The following is a 17,095-nucleotide window of genomic DNA, read 5'->3' on the forward strand; positions in this document are numbered from 1 at the left end:
TGCTAAATTCATCATCCATTTGCTGTGTAATAGGTAGAAACTTGTGAAGCAAATGAATTACAATTTATAAGACTCTTTTAAGTTTTTAAGTTGAGGGAATTTTAATCAAGCAAGATGTGGACATGATTAATCTTATCTAAAGGGCAGGGAAACTTTTTTAGAGTGATTAGTGGGAAACTATATGGGATCTGTGGCTTGCATAATCATTGTTGGCTTTCTAGGATGCAGTCAATCAAGGTTTCGAATACCGATGGTAGACCCTGTACTGGTTTTTTTCCAATACGGTATTGGGTACTAAGTACTAACACATGGTACATGACTGCATCCCGCACCAAGACAGTGTGTGCCAGTGCCAAAACTTGCCAGAATGGTATGGTACCATTCATACCATTACCATTCTGGCGGTATTTGAAACCTTGCACTCGATGTTGTTTTTCTTTTTTAAATATCAAGACCTAAACAAGGCATAAACTGTGCCTTTTTTTTTGCACTCTTGAATCTATGCTCTCATTTGAACCTCTCAGCTCTTCACTATAAATCTTCTCCAATATACACTCTACTAGCCTCTATGAGAAGAGTTTAAAAAAAGAAAAAGAAAAATAAACTATTTGCTTTTGGACCATGCAATATGTGATTAACACTATAATGGTGAAGGCTGTAGTTCTAAATGTTCTGGCTTTCTGTGTGCTGTTAGAAAAACCCTGTCTTCGTCTCTTACAGTCTAAATGGAATTTGAAGTACAAACAACTTCATAAGAACCTTCCTTCTATATTGGGCTACTTTGAGGATATTTGGTTCTTCTGAGAAATAACTAAATTTTGATAAGCATACGAGTTCATACATTTGCCTATTTATGAAGGAAGTCCACTCACTGAATTTGTAAAAGTATATATCTATTTGTGTGTATTGTTTTTGCTTCTATATTTGTTTCACCGAGGTTGAACATGCTGTCATATTATATAATATGATATTCTGGTGGAACCAAAAATGAATGTTAGGCAGCGTATTTATGATTCTTCTGTTAATCAACTGATTGTCATTTTACTTTTGCAAATATTACTGCTGTTATAATGACATTGTTCATCAAAGCCATTGTTGTTTGCACTGTTATATCTATGGTCTGCCGTACCAGTCCGTACCGGCCGGTACGGGCCGGTACGTACCGGTCCGGCCAGAGACCGGTACCGGATCAGCGTGGAATCAGGTACCGATAGTTTATTGTTGAAGAACCGGTACGAGACCGGTACGGGACTGGTTCGGACCGGTACGGGACCGGTTCGGAACCGGTTCGGACCGGTACGCCACCGGTACGGGACCGGTTCGGGCCGCCACCGGTACGCCGACCGGTACCGGTACGCCGACCGGTACCGGTACGGCGGACCTTAGTTATATCTATCTATGGACTCTTCCTCATCGACACTTATTCGTGAGAAGCTAAAATACCATGGACTCATTACCTATTTGCTTATTCTTTATTGTTGTGGAACGAATCTTTTGTACCTGTCTATACCTTATATATATTCACTTTCTTCAAATTCCCCCTTCTCTATTTATAAATATATTGCTATGATGCACTTAAATAACTTTCATAGCTTATCTAACTGGTTTTCTTTTGCATCATGGAAAAGTTTTTTAGTCCATGTGAGTTGACATATTGCTTAGTCCTGTATCTTCCAAGGCTGATATAGTTTGAGTTTCAATACAATGAGAAGCTTTAGTCTTTGCTTCAACCGCTTCTGATTTCTAACAGGTTGAATCAACACAATCTATGATACGCATTGTGGGCCTATCTGCTACCCTACCCAATTATATAGAGGTATTGCTGGCAATAAATTGTACATGTTTAGTACTATAATGAGTAGCATCTTGTCTTTCATAACATAATATATTCATTTTTTTAATGAACAGGTTGCACAATTTTTGCGCGTTAATCCTGAAAGTGGATTGTTCTTTTTTGATTCAAGTTATCGTCCAGTTCCCCTAGCTCAACAGTACATTGGGATTAGTGAGAGGGACTATACAAAAAAAATGGAACTGTTCAACTCAATATGCTATGAGAAGGTCTTCTCTAGGAACTTCTTATGAAGCTTTTCTCAGTCTTATATCAATGCTTGAAGTCACTTTGGGATTTATTGTGGAGCATTTGTATCAGGTAGCAGATTCATTAAAGCAAGGATATCAAGCAATGGTTTTTGTTCATTCTCGCAAGGACACAGGGAAAACTGCAAGAACACTGGTAATTATTCATTCTCATTTAACCTTTTGTGAGTATTTATCAAGCTTACATATTCGCCTACTCATTTTTTTCCAAATGTTCATACTATTACCAGACAGGTCAGGTCTTAGTTGTGAGTTCAGTTGATTTTTTGTTCATCTGTTCATCATTTGCTCTTTGAATTGAATCTGGGACTTCTTTGTCTAGAACTGTATTATCATCATGGCCGCAATGTGTTAAGATGGCACTTGCTCTTCACTGTTAATTTGGTTTGACTATTTCGAAATTTAGACAGGAACTTGAGATGTTTTAAGCTTTGAGACCCTGTGACATTTTTTGTTGTGATTAATGCCCAAACTGTTTTAATGTTCTTCACAAAACATTTCAATATTGCATGCTTTTGAAGCAGATTAGTGGTTCCCTCTGTTATTTGTGCAATTCTTTTCCCCGAATCCATGTTCTTCAGGCAATGAGTGTAGTAACCTTGTAAAAAGGAAGGCAAAGGGAAGGAAGTGGGGGGTTGCAAAGGGTAGGTCTCCTGCTTTATTGTGTATATGCTATAACACTTATCTTCAAGGTTTGCTGTACCGGTCGGTACCAGTCGGTACCGACCGTATCGTACCCGTACCGATGGGTACCGGTATCGGTACACCAATGTCGGTACGGTCGGTACCGAGCGTATGGTACCGTACCGACACTCGGTACGCCTATACTAGTGCGGCACCGGTACGGGGTTCGGTACCGGTACGGCGAACCTTGCTTATCTTCTTTTTGCTACATACATATTGTTTGCTTTATTTGTTCTATTTATATTTACATGGATTTCAAGTAAAGTGGGTACATGACTTCATAAACGAACTCAATAATTTGAACCTTAATTTATTTTTGGAGGAAATTTTCAGTTTGAAGTTCTGCCATCCATCTAGCATTGCGTTCCTGAGGCTTCTTTGGCTGTTACACTTCGATGTTATACAGACTTACCTCTTTTCGCATGCCACTTTTGTTATTCTTTGTTGTAAGCACTCAAGCCTTCAGAATCGACCTTGAATCACATTTTTTATGATTGTGGTTTCTCATCATTTAGTATGCAGTTTGATCAATTTACACATTTCTTGCTTAAAATGACCTTTCCCTACGTCATTTCTCTTCTCATATTTTCCCATGTTCTACACGCATGATGTTTACCTCTTTTCATGTGTCAACCACTTGTCCATTTGTCTTACAAGATCCAGTCATTTCAATCACTTCTTTTGTTTGTGATGTTTCATTATTCAATATGCATTTATCATGCAAAAAAGAAATGCATCTTTACCTTTCAGAGATACCTTGCTTAAACTGGCCTTCCTTGACATGTTTTTGGACCGTCATTTTGTGATCATTCTTTCTAATGTTCTGGATTAAGTTTTGGATTCTGATTTTTTGCTGATTCAAGCCTTCAGATTCAACCCCTCCATGTTCAATCACATCTTTTGTTTGTGATGTTTTATTTTTCAGTATGCATTTTTCATGCAAAAAAAAGATATGCATCTTGACCTTTTAGAGATTTCTTGCTTAAACTGGCCTTCCTTGACATGTTTTTGGACCGTCATTTTGTTATCATTCTTTCTAATTTTCTGGATTAACTTTTGGATTCTGATTTTTTGCTGATTCATGTAATTCTTTCTTACCCCTTTAGTCCTGGTGTTCGGTGATTCTTCATGGTTCAACTTCATGTGCAGGTCTGCATCAGCTATCAGACTTTATGCTTAGTCCCTTTAGTCTTTGTTTCTTTGCAGCTTAGATGCCAAATGCTCTGTGCTTTTCAGTCTTTACTGAATCTATCATCTTGAGATTGCATTTTAACATTCGTGTACCTTCTTAAGCTTGGTGCTCATGATGGCTTATTTTCCATTTATTTTGTTTGTTAGCAAAATTTTGGGATCAGTTTGTTTGCACTCTCTTATCTTGACACCAACAACCTCATGTCAGTATACACTGATTAAGTTTGTTAGTTCACTTGTGTACAACCATAGCTGGTCCTTCTTATGCTGCATCTTGACAATTTTATACTTTCTCAAGTTTCTGTTCTCAGTGGCTTCTTTCCCCGTCTGTTTCATTTGTTAGTATATTAGTGGGATCGATTGTGTATGTTCTTTCCTTTGCTACACCATAGCTGCCACTAAGGCATATGCCTCTCGAGTTAGCTTAATTCCCTCACAACAAATCACAGTCCATATACTCCAAGATTCTGGTCCATATACTCCCAGATTCTGTTGTTAGCTTTGATAATCTGAAATTCTGAATGGTTCCTCTACTACCAGGCTCGCCAGTACTATTGCTTTGAGACATGATTTAAATATCTAACTGCTCATGTAGCAACTTCTATTCAGTGTCACAAAAAATCACACTTTGTGTAGCCTTTTTCTTAGGCCATATAATTCCATTTTTAGACCTACCATGTCACTAATATTTCATGTGAGTTGTGTCAATGTACTTTTATCAACACTAATAATGTGCACGTGCTTTGCATGTGAACTCTTTCATCTATTTTCCAGAGTAGCCTATAAGTTGTATAATTTGTACACAGCCCGGAATTGATAGGTTTCTAATGTCTATATAAAAGATTGTTGAATTTTGTTATTTGCCATTACCAAAAATTTTACCAGGATTCACCTATCCATGTGATTTGGATAATAAGTCTCTTTCAATAAAAAAATGCTACCCTTCTTTAAGCACGTTGCTTGTTCCTTCAAATATTTCACTGTTTTCATGTATATCTACGTGCACACTTGGAATATATATCTCTAGAGTTTGCCAATGAGGCTCATCGTATGGTGTCGTTCACCTCCACACCTAGTGCATTGCATGTGCCAAATTATAGTTGGGAGGATATTGACTAGTTAGTTTCTCCCAACTTAATTTCTTCCCTAAAATAGAATAATAAGTAGAAGCTAGTAAGAAGTAATGCGGCACTGCCATAGATATGGACAAAAAAGATGAGTATAAAAATAAAATGCTTTTTAAACTTTATAGAAAAGGAAGAATAATTTCAATAATAAAAATGTCTGTTTATATGCCATTATATGAGATATCTAATGCTCTAGGTTTTAAATGAACATATCAACTGCACAGTGATCATCCGATGAAGTTTGATGATTCTATCAACAACAACATATATATGTTAAAATAACCAAAAGTGACGTATTTTCATATACATTCCGCAAACTCATTCACTTCCATCTGTCATTCCAAATATCCCGTAGCATAGGATAATGGTTTGTTAATATTCAAGGGGAACAATTGCTTATTAATCTGACTAGAAAACTATTGATCTACCAATACATGATTACATGTGTGTTGTTGTTATGGGCAGTCACCGTAGTAACAACTCGGCGACCCCACCCTAGAGCAGCATATGGATGTATGTGCACTTCCAGTAAAAATATGAAGGATAGAATGAGAAATTAGTCTACTAGAAGGCTATGGGAGTTGCACAAATCAAGGGATATTATGATGGATTATAAATTGAGATGGTATTGGCATGCGCATAGAATATTTGAGGGGACTCCAACGACGAGCTTAACTCTCGTCTTTGATATGAAGGATGTAGGAAAAAGAATGGAAAACCTAAGGGGACATGGAAGTTGTCAGAAAGGATACAAAATAGTTTGAAATAATTTCAGACGGAGCCCAAAATAGGAATGCTATGCAAATGAGGATGCATAAAATTAATTTCAGATAGTTGGGACTTGGGACAAAGCTTGAAAATTACACGTGTGCACATATGCATGCATGTGTTTTATTTCCTATATGTCACTATATATGTTAGACATTATGTGCACACAAACATATCTGTGTAATATGTTTTATCTGTACTATATTATAAACTGAGACGGAATATGCTGAAGATTCAATCTGTAAAAATTTATTCCCATATTGCCTTTATGTTTTTAGAAATTACTACATAATTCTGGTTTAAAGGGACGATTATGTAAAAATACAAGATACAAGGTCGGATAAAATTCCAATAATATGTTTTTCTAAACTATGTTTATAAAGTGAGAGAAGGAATATTTTGGAAGATTCCATCTGTCTTTGCCCACTATTTTCTTAAAAAAATCACTACATAATTCTGCTTTAAAGGGACAATTATGCAAAGAATGAAAGAAACAAGGAAAGATTGAATTCCAACTTCCCAAGTTCTTCCCATGAACAACACACCTTCTTCCATTATCTTCAATCGGAAGACTGATCATGCTATGCTATGCCAAACTTCCCCCCTCCCATTTTTAGGATCTCAACCCCCAACATCCCAATTTCTCTCTTTAACTTCCATCTGTTAATTTTTCTGTAGTTATTGATGGTTTTGCTATATAAAAATCTAATCAGCTATCCAATTGAATTCAAATATCATATTTCTAATTTTTATTTGTAATCATTATTTTTTCGTTTTACTTTCTTTCCTTTATACGAACTTTATGTATTTAGGGTTTTCTAATAAGGCATTTAAAGTGTATATATTTTTTTTCAAACATGTATTATGGATGCCCATTTGCTAGCACCATATAAGCTTTCATGTATCCGATTCATTGGTTAAAATTTTCATATATGATGCAGGAAGCTAATCTGGAAATGTGGATCAAACTGGGTGCCAAGGAAAAATCAACTTGTATTAAAAATATGGGAGGCTAAAGTGATAAATAGGACAAGTAACCCAAAAGCTTTTCATTGCAGAACACTAAACTTGAGCTCCAATCTCTAGTTAGTTGAATAGCCTAAGGCCACTGAGGTTGAATTATTGGTAACCATACAGGCTGGGGACTAGTATAGAGGGTACCAGCATGTATCATACCTACTTACATGGTACAGTACTTCGTGCCATTACAACAAAGATGTCCGATTACCATGTGTCGGTATGGTATGATACCGAGGGGGTGTATTGAGTAGCATTCCTATACTAGTATGGCATGGTACATCCTGCATGGACTAGTACAAACCTGTAACTTCAACCTTGTTTGACCATTTGCGCTAAGGCAGAAGTTTTATATGCTATTTCTTTTTTGTTTTACATGTATTTATGATTTTGGCATGGATATTACAAAATATGATGTATCTTGGATGGCATCTTGGATGTTGATGCAGATTGACATTGCCCAGAAAGCAGGCGAACTGGATTTTTTTATGAATGATAAACATCCTCAATTTTCTTTGATTAAGGTAATCTTTCACTGGTATCTTCTGGATACATTTTTCTCTAAATCTGTGTTGACTGACACAACTTAGTCATCCAGAGAGAAGTTAGTAAGTCCAAAAATCGGGAAGTTATTGAGTTATTTGAATTTGGGTTTGGTATTCATCATGCTGGGATGCTTCGAGCTGATAGAGGCTTGACTGAGCGCCTTTTCTCTGACGGTCTACTGAAAGTAAGTAACATTTCTTTTCAAGGTATAAATCTTTGTGCAGGACTCAAGTGCCATGATACTTTAATTTTTCTGCTTCAGGTTCTTGTATGTACTGCAACTTTGGCCTGGGGAGTAAACTTACCTGCTCATACAGTCATCATCAAGGTGAGTTGGACCATGAATCTATGATTGGTATTGAAATCTACTATGATTGTGAGCTGTGACAATATGGGCAAATATGCACTGCACTTATATCTTGTCTTATGAAAGACCATCTGTTAATGATTTCTATATATGTCGCCAAAAATAGCAGTTAAAACAGTTTTTAAACTACAATTGATTGATTTTGCTTAAGTCTGGCCACCCAAATTTTTTATAATTGTTGCGCGGGTATGTAAATGCAAGAAAGGAGGGACTTAAGGTAACATGGATGGAGGATGTGAAGAAGGATATGGAAAAACTTGGAATAACATCTGGGGTGGCTCTGAATAGGAATACTTGGCGAATAAGGATCCGTAAAGCTAACCCCAAACAAGTGGAAAAAGCTAGATCATGGTCTGCAAAACCATCTTCAACCGCCTGGTTCGAGGCGTATCGAGCCGTACCGGCGACGGACCGGGACGACTCTGGCAATCAAAACAAGAAATCGGCGATGGAGGGGGAGAAGGTGAAAGAAAAAGTGGAAAAGAGAGGGAGCGGGGGAAGGAGGGAGAGGGAGAGGAAGGAAGAGAGAGAGAGGTGAAAGCCGACTGGCAGAGGGTTGGGGAGCCGTGCGGAGGAGGCGGAGGAGGGGCTCCACCTTCGGTTCTTCTGTTTCATTCGGAATAGGGATCCCGGAGGGGGACCCCTTTTTATTTTTGCGATTTTTAAGTGAAGTTGGCAAACCCCTCGTCGCCCCCCTCGGGCCTCCGCCACCCTGCTTCTCTCTCCCTCCCTCTCTCTTTTCCTCTCTTCTGTTTTCCCTCTCCTCCGCCCTCTTTACTGTGTCGGTATGGGCCCAACACGGAACGACATGGGCTGTACCGACCCATTCGGCCGGGCAACTGGTTTAGGCCCCGGTTCCGGCACATCAGTCCTTGAGCAAGATGGTTATAATTATGGTTATATATCGATGTAGATTATGTTGGGCATTAGCTTTACAATCATGTATGCTATAATTGGCATATTCATTTATGACTGGGATGCACATGCATATCTTTTCTTCCAGGACCTGAGACATTGTTCTGGTTTCCTTCCTTGGTCTATGAACTGTTGGTCAAGTAATCATCTTAATGGAATATTATGAACTAATATGTTTGATAGCATGGATTTATTGCAAATGGTAGAGGTGGTAGATCAAGTGCATGTGCCGAGTTTCCCAAATTTCACCATAAATAGCTGCAAAATCCTAGGCTATGTGGTCTTCATATGAGTATGAAGGTCATACATGGATTGGAAGAATTGAACATGACTGTGAGATTGAACCTAAGCATAATTATCATCTACATCATTGAAGGATCTTGATTAATATAGCCTTTGAAAAACATGACATCCTGTATTATTAACATACCATAATCATGTAGAAATTAGAATGGGGGAAAATCTAATGAAAAAGCTGCTCTTCCCTGGTCCTCATTCTGTCATTCTTTATTTTATCAGAACTGAGGGAATGAGGTTTCACAATGAAGTTTGGTTAGTCTTTTTTGGAGAGTCTAAAGAGATGGGGGATCGGCGGGTGCATAATCAAGATAACCTAATGACCCTTTCCATTAGTACCTTGTTTCCCTAAATATGCTATTGCTATTAGTTACACGTGAATAGGTACAGCCACAAAGATCTCTCATACTTTACCGGCTGGAGATAAATCCTGATGAATTGTCATCACATTCTCACTGTACAATGCTGGAACTGTCTGCCGTACTTCTTTTGCTAGAATAAATGCATTGACATGAATGTTGTTCTGTTTAATGTAAAATGACATTAGTCTAACAGTGTCATGCTATGATAATTATAATTCATATTCTTTTCATTCTTTGCATGACACTACAGGGTACACAACTATATGATCCCAAGGCTGGTGGGTGGCGGGACTTGGGTATGCTTGATGTTATGCAGGTAAGATTTAAGAATCATAGTTGTGCCTTAAGTTATTCCATGAGTAACTATTTTATGAAAGTTCAATTGTATAAAAGAATTTGCAGCTAATAAAACAACTTTTTATGTTCTATCATTATGCTGCTTGTATATTAGATCTTTGGTCGTGCTGGAAGGCCACAGTTTGACAAAAGTGGCGAAGGCATTATTATGACAACTCATGACAAATTGGCTTATTATTTGAGACTGTTGACAAGTCAACTCCCTATAGAAAGCCAGGTCAAGATTTACTCCTTTTCAATTTTGATTAGTATAATAAGACTTGCATACTTTAAGAGTTGGTTTTGGTAAGATTATGCAGTATATTTTTAAAACTATGATTATGGTTATGCTCTCTCTGTCTCACCTTTATGCATCAGTTGTTTATTTAACATATTATTAGATTTTTGTGAGCAATATCACTATCCTGTGATTATCTAAAACAAGGTATGTCGTACTGGTACCAATAGGCGTACCAGTCGCTTACCAGATCGGTATGGTTCCGGTTTGGACCTGTACCGAACCGACCAACAATGCGTAGCGCGCGCGAGGCGCGTTGTGGTATTAAATGCCACAACGACAATACTGCAGCGGGTTGGGGCATCCTGCTGTGGCAATGCTACAAAGAGGCATTAAATGTTGCTCTGTGGTATTTAAATTCCACAAGGCCGGTTCGCACTGACGGAACCGGCTGGTACGGGCCTTGTACCGCTTGGTTCTGGCCCCATTATTGTACTGGCCGGTACGAGCCTCGTACCGCTTGGTTCTGGCCCCATTATTGTACTGGCCGGTTCAGGCCGATACGGGCCCTGTACCGCTTGGTTCTGGCCCCATTATTGTACTGGCCGGTTCAGGCAGATACGGGCCCTGTACCGCTTGGTTCCGGCCCCAATGGGGCCAGCACCATTTTTCACTGCGGAATCGGACTAGTCCGATACGGGCCGGTTCAGCATACCATGGTTTAAAATTTGTTGCCGTTGTCATTCAATTTTGCAAATGGAGTTCTTTTATATCTTGAAAACTTGTGATGTATATTTTGCGTACTTAATAAATATGTGATATGCAACTATAAATTTTTTTAATCGTTATTTTCATGCACTACATGATAGGTTGATTTTATTTTTTAAGAATAATAATTGAAATTATGGAACTTTAATTCCTTGTAGATGTGAAAATCTTAGGAAAATTGCAAGTACTGTAGCCTTTGCTGTTTAATAATTGCTAACTTCCAGAAACACAAGGAGATATTTTTTTAATTCGATATTTTCAATACCTAACTTTCCATCTTGTGCATTTGCTGTTAAGTTCTGTACTTCTTCATTGCTAGTTGATCTACGTTGCATGGATGTCAAGTCCAGGTGTTTGTATAAGTGCCTGATCCTTTTCCTAAGGATTTCCTCTGATGGACCTATTACTTTAAGTTTTATACTCATACCGTCAGGTCCGTCACTCTGATGTCTAAGTCTTGGGTTTGGGTACTTTGTGGTAGAGTTGATTTTAGATATTGTAATTCATGATCCTATTAAGGCCAAGGTTCGTTGTATTTGTACAAACTGTACTGTACCCTACTGACACCATACCAACCAACCAGTACTGACACCGGTATTGGTTGGGGTACTAAAAGCAGTACTGTGAACCTTGATTAAGACTATTACTGTCTTTCAGTTTGGAACTTTTAAGCAACTTTTAATCATGTATTTACAAGTCTAGATTACTGTAACGTCAATTGGTACTGATATGAATTCTATCAGATTATGTCATATAACAATTAATGTATTACTTCTTTAAGTCTTTGTCAAATTGTTTCTTATTTTCCTGTTTGTTATTGCTTTTATGCAGTTCATTAACTCATTGAAAGATAATTTGAATGCCGAGGTGGCCTTGGGCACAGTAACAAATGTCAAGGAAGCATGTGCATGGCTTGGATATACATATTTATTTATAAGGATGAAGACAAATCCTTTGGTGTATGGAGTAACATGGGATGAGGTATGATAAGATTGAAGCATATATCTTATTGATTCATTTAGAAGTTGACACCTGTTTCTTGGACAAGGCATTTGTACGTGATTGATAAGATTCTCGGCAGGGTCTTGTTTATACAATGGTGGTATGCCTTACCGTATGACATTTGCTCATGAAATATTCATCTTTTCTGGTCTTGGTGTCATTTATTGAATTAATGTTACAGTTAGGATAAACAAATATTAGGAGTTCCAAAGTGTAATGCTTGGACTCAAGAGCAATTTTCAATATGCCTTTGCATTCTTGAGTTGGATATGAGGATATCTCCAAAGTCTCCACCAGTTTTTGCATAGAATTTTTGGAGCGAGTGAGAGCTGATCAGATGGCTCTCTACTTTACTCGCGGAATGGTTCCTGCCCCGGTCCTGTTTTTCTTGTGCTGCTTCCTTCTTTTGAGCATTTCTCAAATATCGTCTAAGTTAGCATTATTGTAAAGCTTATCTTAAACTGTATAAAAATTTTGAAGACAGCCTGTGGACTTGGTTATTCCAGTCTTGTTACATATGTTGGTGAAGTTGCCAAGTCAGGTACTTGAGTTCGTCAGGTGTTGTGAATATATGAATCCTGAACATATTTTGAGAAAACTATATAAATCCTAAATATTAACTCGCATATTTCTTCCTTTTCTTTGGATTTTTTTCCTGCTAGTCCTTTATACTGCCCTTGCAGTTTCATTGGTTTCTTTGTTTCTTTCTTTGAAATTGGAAAAAGATGTTTCATCTCTCAGTTCTAATTCTGATATATGCCAACTCCTATGTTTAAAACTATACTAGTTGACAATCCCATGCTCGGTTCTTTTAGACTGTGCATGTTGTTCTTCCAAGTGTTGCTATCATTTGGCAACATTTTTTTTTTGACAAGAGTAATTTAGTAATTCTCTGTCTTAAGTTCATTCTGTTGTATGAGGATTGACTATCAATATGAAAAGTCCAGAGTTTAGTTTATTTTAGTTTTGTTTCTTTGTTGTTCAACAATGCCTGCTCATATTACTGTTCCACGTTAGGTCAATGTTGACTACTGTGTGTCTAGTCCTGCCGCTATCAGATATATGAGAGAAAATGTTTTGTATAAGCTAAGGACTGTTTATGTTGGTCTATCATGCATTGAAGCCTTCTGGTTGAGTGTTGTATCACTTTCAATTTCAACATTGTACTGTTTTGTTCATGTATCTACTTAAATTTGACATTATAGCTTCTTGTGGTCTTATAGGTTATTGGAGATCCTTCCTTGACTACCAAACAACGATCTCTTATAACTGATGCTGCACGAGCCCTTGACAAGGCAAAAATGATGCGATTTGATGAAAAAAGTGGCAATTTTTACTGCACAGAGCTTGGTCGCATAGCCAGCCACTTTTACCTTCAATATTCTAGTGTTGAAACTTATAATTTGATGCTTAGGCGCCACATGAATGATAGTGAAGTAAGCATGACTGTCATATTGTACAACAAAACAAGCACGAGTAAAATCCATTTAGTGTATGTACCTAATTGTTCTGTTGTTGCTTACTATTCTTAAATTACTGCTGTAGGTAATCAACATGGTGGCCCATTCTTCTGAGTTCGAAAATATTGCTGTTAGAGAGGAGGAACAGGATGAGCTGGAAAAACTGTCTAAATTTGCATGCCCATTAGAAGTTAAGGGTGGAACCACTGATAAGCATGGGAAAATTTCAATCCTTATTCAGGTTCATAAACTTAACCATTGGTTTTAGTCAAGGTCCGCCGTACCGGTACCGGTTGGCGTACTGGTACCGGTTGGCGTACCGGTGGCGGCCCGGACGGGTACGTACTGATTCCGTACCGGTCCGAACCGGTCGCGTACTGGTCCGAACCGGTCGCGTACCGGTCCGAACCGATTCTTCAACAATAAACTACCGGTACTGGATTCCACGCTGATCCGGTACCGGTCCCAGACCGTACCGGCCCATACCAGCCGGTACGGCAGACCATGGGTTTTAGTTATTCACTATGTTTTGATAAGAGCACAACTCTGAAGCCCAAGATGGTATTCTGTACTACACAGGTGCGCATATCACGTGGTTCAATAGAGAGCTTCTCTTTAATTTCTGATGCAGCATATATTTGTGCAAGCTTGGGTCGTATTATGCGTGCTTTGTTTGAAATTTGCTTGCGTAGAGGGTGGTGCGAAATGACATGTTTCATGTTGGAATATTGCAAAGCTGTGGATCGCCAAATTTGGCCTCATCAGCATCCACTTAGGCAGTTTGACAGGGACCTTTCACTGGAGGTTTGTGTAGAATCTCCATAAGCACCTTTTAAACTGTTTATCCATATTACATGTAAATCCTCTTTTGATTTTCTAGTTTATTATTTTAGATCCTAAGAAAACTTGAAGAAAGAGGGGCTGATTTGGATCGTCTCTTCGAGATGGAGGAGAAAGATATTGGTGCTCTGATTCGTTATGCTCCCGGGGGGAAGGTATTTTCACTATATGTCTTGCAATGCTATCTATTTCAGTAGTATCCTTTGAATTTTAGATAATTATGATTCATATGACTCATTCTTTTTTCATTGAAGTTGGTCAAGCAATACTTAGGGTATTTCCCGAACATCATTTTGTCTGCCACTATAAGTCCTATTACCAGAACCGTTCTTAAGGTAAGTTGGATCTTCGAACAATGTTGCGAATTTAATGCTCATCTGAACTAGCATTTTTGAAGTGTTTACTGAGCTACCGACTTACTCCAGTATTCATGTCATTTCTCTAGGTAGATCTTCTTATAACTCCTGACTTTGTTTGGAAGGAGCGCTTCCATGGTACTGCTCAACGTTGGTTGATTCTTGTTGAGGTGTGAAAATTTAATTAAGTTGTACTTGTTTGTTGTATTACTTCTGCAGTTCGTGTCATCACTGAAGTTCATATGATAAATGGTTGACTGTTTGAGTCATTTATCTGTTTGCATATCCTCTGATAAACTCATTTTCTAATTGTTTTCATTAGTAAGTTTTGTTTTCTTGTTCTTTTCTATTCTCTTTTTTGGTCCATAAGGATATGCACTGTATAATTTTGAGGGACTATCAGAAGCATAAAGAAACATAGACTTTGAGGTACATGACTTTAGTTTAAACAAGTTTAGATAATATCACCATCTCGTGAGCTAATGGAATGTCCATACTGAGGTTGGGCTGTGTAGGATATGTCAATATTCTTTTCTGTCACTTAGACTCCTCATATTGGTTCACTATTTCCTGGTTAAAATAAGCAATTGTTTATTACCTTTCTAGATGGAAATTATAACTAGTCTTTACTAAGAGAGATGAAAATATTACTGCTGATAATTGATGCAACATGGTTCATATATTCTTTAGAGAAGTAGCTGGATAATGTTAGGTGCATTAAAAGTTAGGATGATATGGTTTTGGACAAAGATTATGGAGTTATTTGTGTTGAGCATATACATAAGGACTCTACGAGAGAAAAAACTAGATAGTCATACTCAGGGAGATGCAAGTGTAACAAAAGAGCGAATAACCTGACTTAGATCAAGTGGTACGGTCCGGAAAGTATCGCTTTGATCTCCTTTAGCAATGAAAAAGCTTTACCAACGATCAAGCTGTCAAACAAAGAAAGTGCATATTCGCCTTTTTAAGCGAGCCATCCGGTTTTGACTGAACAAGTGGATTTGATTCCTGTGCCTTCTGCCTTCCCAGGAAGGGAGGATTTTTTCAAAGCCGCCTTGATGAATCGTGAAAGAAACCTTCTCCAAGTCAAAAGTCACCCTCTTCTGCATTTTCTAGCTCGTATGACTAGCTTACTGACTTGACTTACGTAACTGACTTACTAATAAATTACTTACTATATAAGATCTTTGAAGATCTGATTATTGGGTATCCAATATGAGTGCTATCTTTAGTCTGGAAATAGGATTCCGTTCTGGTCAACGTCCAGTGTCTGGGTTTGGTCCAGGAGAAGGTATCCCGAATATGGTCGTCAGCTTATCTCTAGTTATAGATAGAGCCCCGTCCACCCCTTTCTATTATATTAGTAAAGTGCGCTCACCCAGCGAGAAAGGCCCTGAAAAATAAATAAGAAAAGAGAACGAAAGAAGACGACTTCGTATTTGGATCCCGACTGACTTAGCTTGAAGCATAGCTTTCCCTTTCGGGGCTGGATGCGACTCTTGGGAACATTGAGACATCGACTTTCAAGCATCTCCTAGTTGAGCGGTACTGCCATCAAGAGTTCCAACATGTCCAAGGACTGCTGAAAATGGATAGAACGAGAGTCGAACTCCCATCTCTCTTTTCCGAAAGAAAGACAGAAAGAACCCTATCTTTCTTGATCTTCCTTCACAGACCAATCATGTAACCTGATCTTATTACGATCTATCTTTATTGTCTTGATTGAATACGTCATTGAAAGAATCATGGTCTACTACGTCAATTGCGTAATGAGTTGGACAAAGAGAGGCTGGAACGCCACCATGTGACATTCTCATCCCGACTCCTTCCTTTAATGGTCTTGCTCTCAGCCCTGTTCCTAGAGATCTGGGATGGAGGGACACAAGAGAAGTAGGAATGGGAACGATGCTCTTGCCGAGGCATCCAATTCATTTAGTAGAGCTGACTGAACACTAAGACAATCTCTACCAAAATAAAAATAATAAAAAAAAAACTATCCATGAAGCAGATTCAGAGATATTGCACGCAACATAAGCATTGTGCTTGTAGGCCTTCACAAAGCTTTCCGAAACAGAGCGAATAGTAGAGTAGACAATTCGTTAACGTCAGTGAGGCTGGGTCCCCAGATTTACTAACCGAAATCTTTTGACTCATTTTTCTAACACAACCATCGCGACGTTAGCTCAGCGGGTGACGAATCAGAGGGGTAATCTCATTTGAGACTGCCTCTCTTTCTTTTATAGTATGTTCGTATGTTTGGGCGATTGGACGCCGTGTGGTTAGCTGAACAATTGGAGTATCCTAGCAGCTACAGCTGCAGAGAGAAGTCTCTGTTTACATATTCACTTTAGTTAGATGCCGTCAAATGTCGAATTTCCACTTTGACGCAGCAGGCTTGATTAGCTTGCCTTGCCTAGCCTGATTCCTATTTCATAGAAAAAATTCTAGAAAAGCAAAAGAAAAAAGAATGTTGATACCAATTACTTTCTGAGATGCCAGTTTACATGTAGAAGTGAGGGAGAAGCTAGGTTAATTTGCTTAAGAATCGTATTCAACATTATCTTAATAAATATGCAACTTGACATGATTAGAGAATTATTCCGGTATAAGTATGCAACAACAAAGCCAAACCAGCTATTGTAGAGTTAGCTTCAGAGGCCATTGCATGAAGTTATGAGAGAGGGCATTGATACCTCATTTTTATAGAAAAAGGAAAAG

The 17,095-nt window shown here is 38.2% G+C and overlaps 1 protein-coding gene across 4 annotated transcripts in view; it reads left to right on the plus strand.

Moving 5' to 3' along the window:
* LOC103711194 (U5 small nuclear ribonucleoprotein helicase) overlaps positions 1-17,095 on the plus strand; it is a 51,868-nt gene that overhangs the window by 9,886 nt on the left and 24,887 nt on the right. For all 4 annotated transcript variants that reach the window (XR_005512241.3, XR_015967203.2, XM_017843650.5 and 1 more), the window contains exons 13-27: positions 1,751-1,816; positions 1,909-2,061; positions 2,153-2,236; positions 7,337-7,411; positions 7,486-7,617; positions 7,696-7,761; positions 9,625-9,690; positions 9,826-9,948; positions 11,548-11,697; positions 12,942-13,154; positions 13,264-13,419; positions 13,758-13,982; positions 14,072-14,173; positions 14,273-14,353; positions 14,464-14,544. Coding sequence is in view for 2 of the 4 variants with exons in the window: in XM_017843650.5 (XP_017699139.4) it covers positions 1,751-1,816; positions 1,909-2,061; positions 2,153-2,236; positions 7,337-7,411; positions 7,486-7,617; positions 7,696-7,761; positions 9,625-9,690; positions 9,826-9,948; positions 11,548-11,697; positions 12,942-13,154; positions 13,264-13,419; positions 13,758-13,982; positions 14,072-14,173; positions 14,273-14,353; positions 14,464-14,544 (1,773 nt within the window). In the remaining 2 variants the exon portion in view is untranslated. The remainder of the gene's footprint in view (positions 1-1,750; positions 1,817-1,908; positions 2,062-2,152; positions 2,237-7,336; positions 7,412-7,485; positions 7,618-7,695; positions 7,762-9,624; positions 9,691-9,825; positions 9,949-11,547; positions 11,698-12,941; positions 13,155-13,263; positions 13,420-13,757; positions 13,983-14,071; positions 14,174-14,272; positions 14,354-14,463; positions 14,545-17,095) is intronic.

This window comes from Phoenix dactylifera, chromosome 7, assembly GCF_051530095.1.
Source record: "Phoenix dactylifera cultivar Ajwa chromosome 7, Ajwa_hap1_PhDact_Kaust_v1.1, whole genome shotgun sequence".
Taxonomy (NCBI): Eukaryota; Viridiplantae; Streptophyta; class Magnoliopsida; order Arecales; family Arecaceae; genus Phoenix; species Phoenix dactylifera.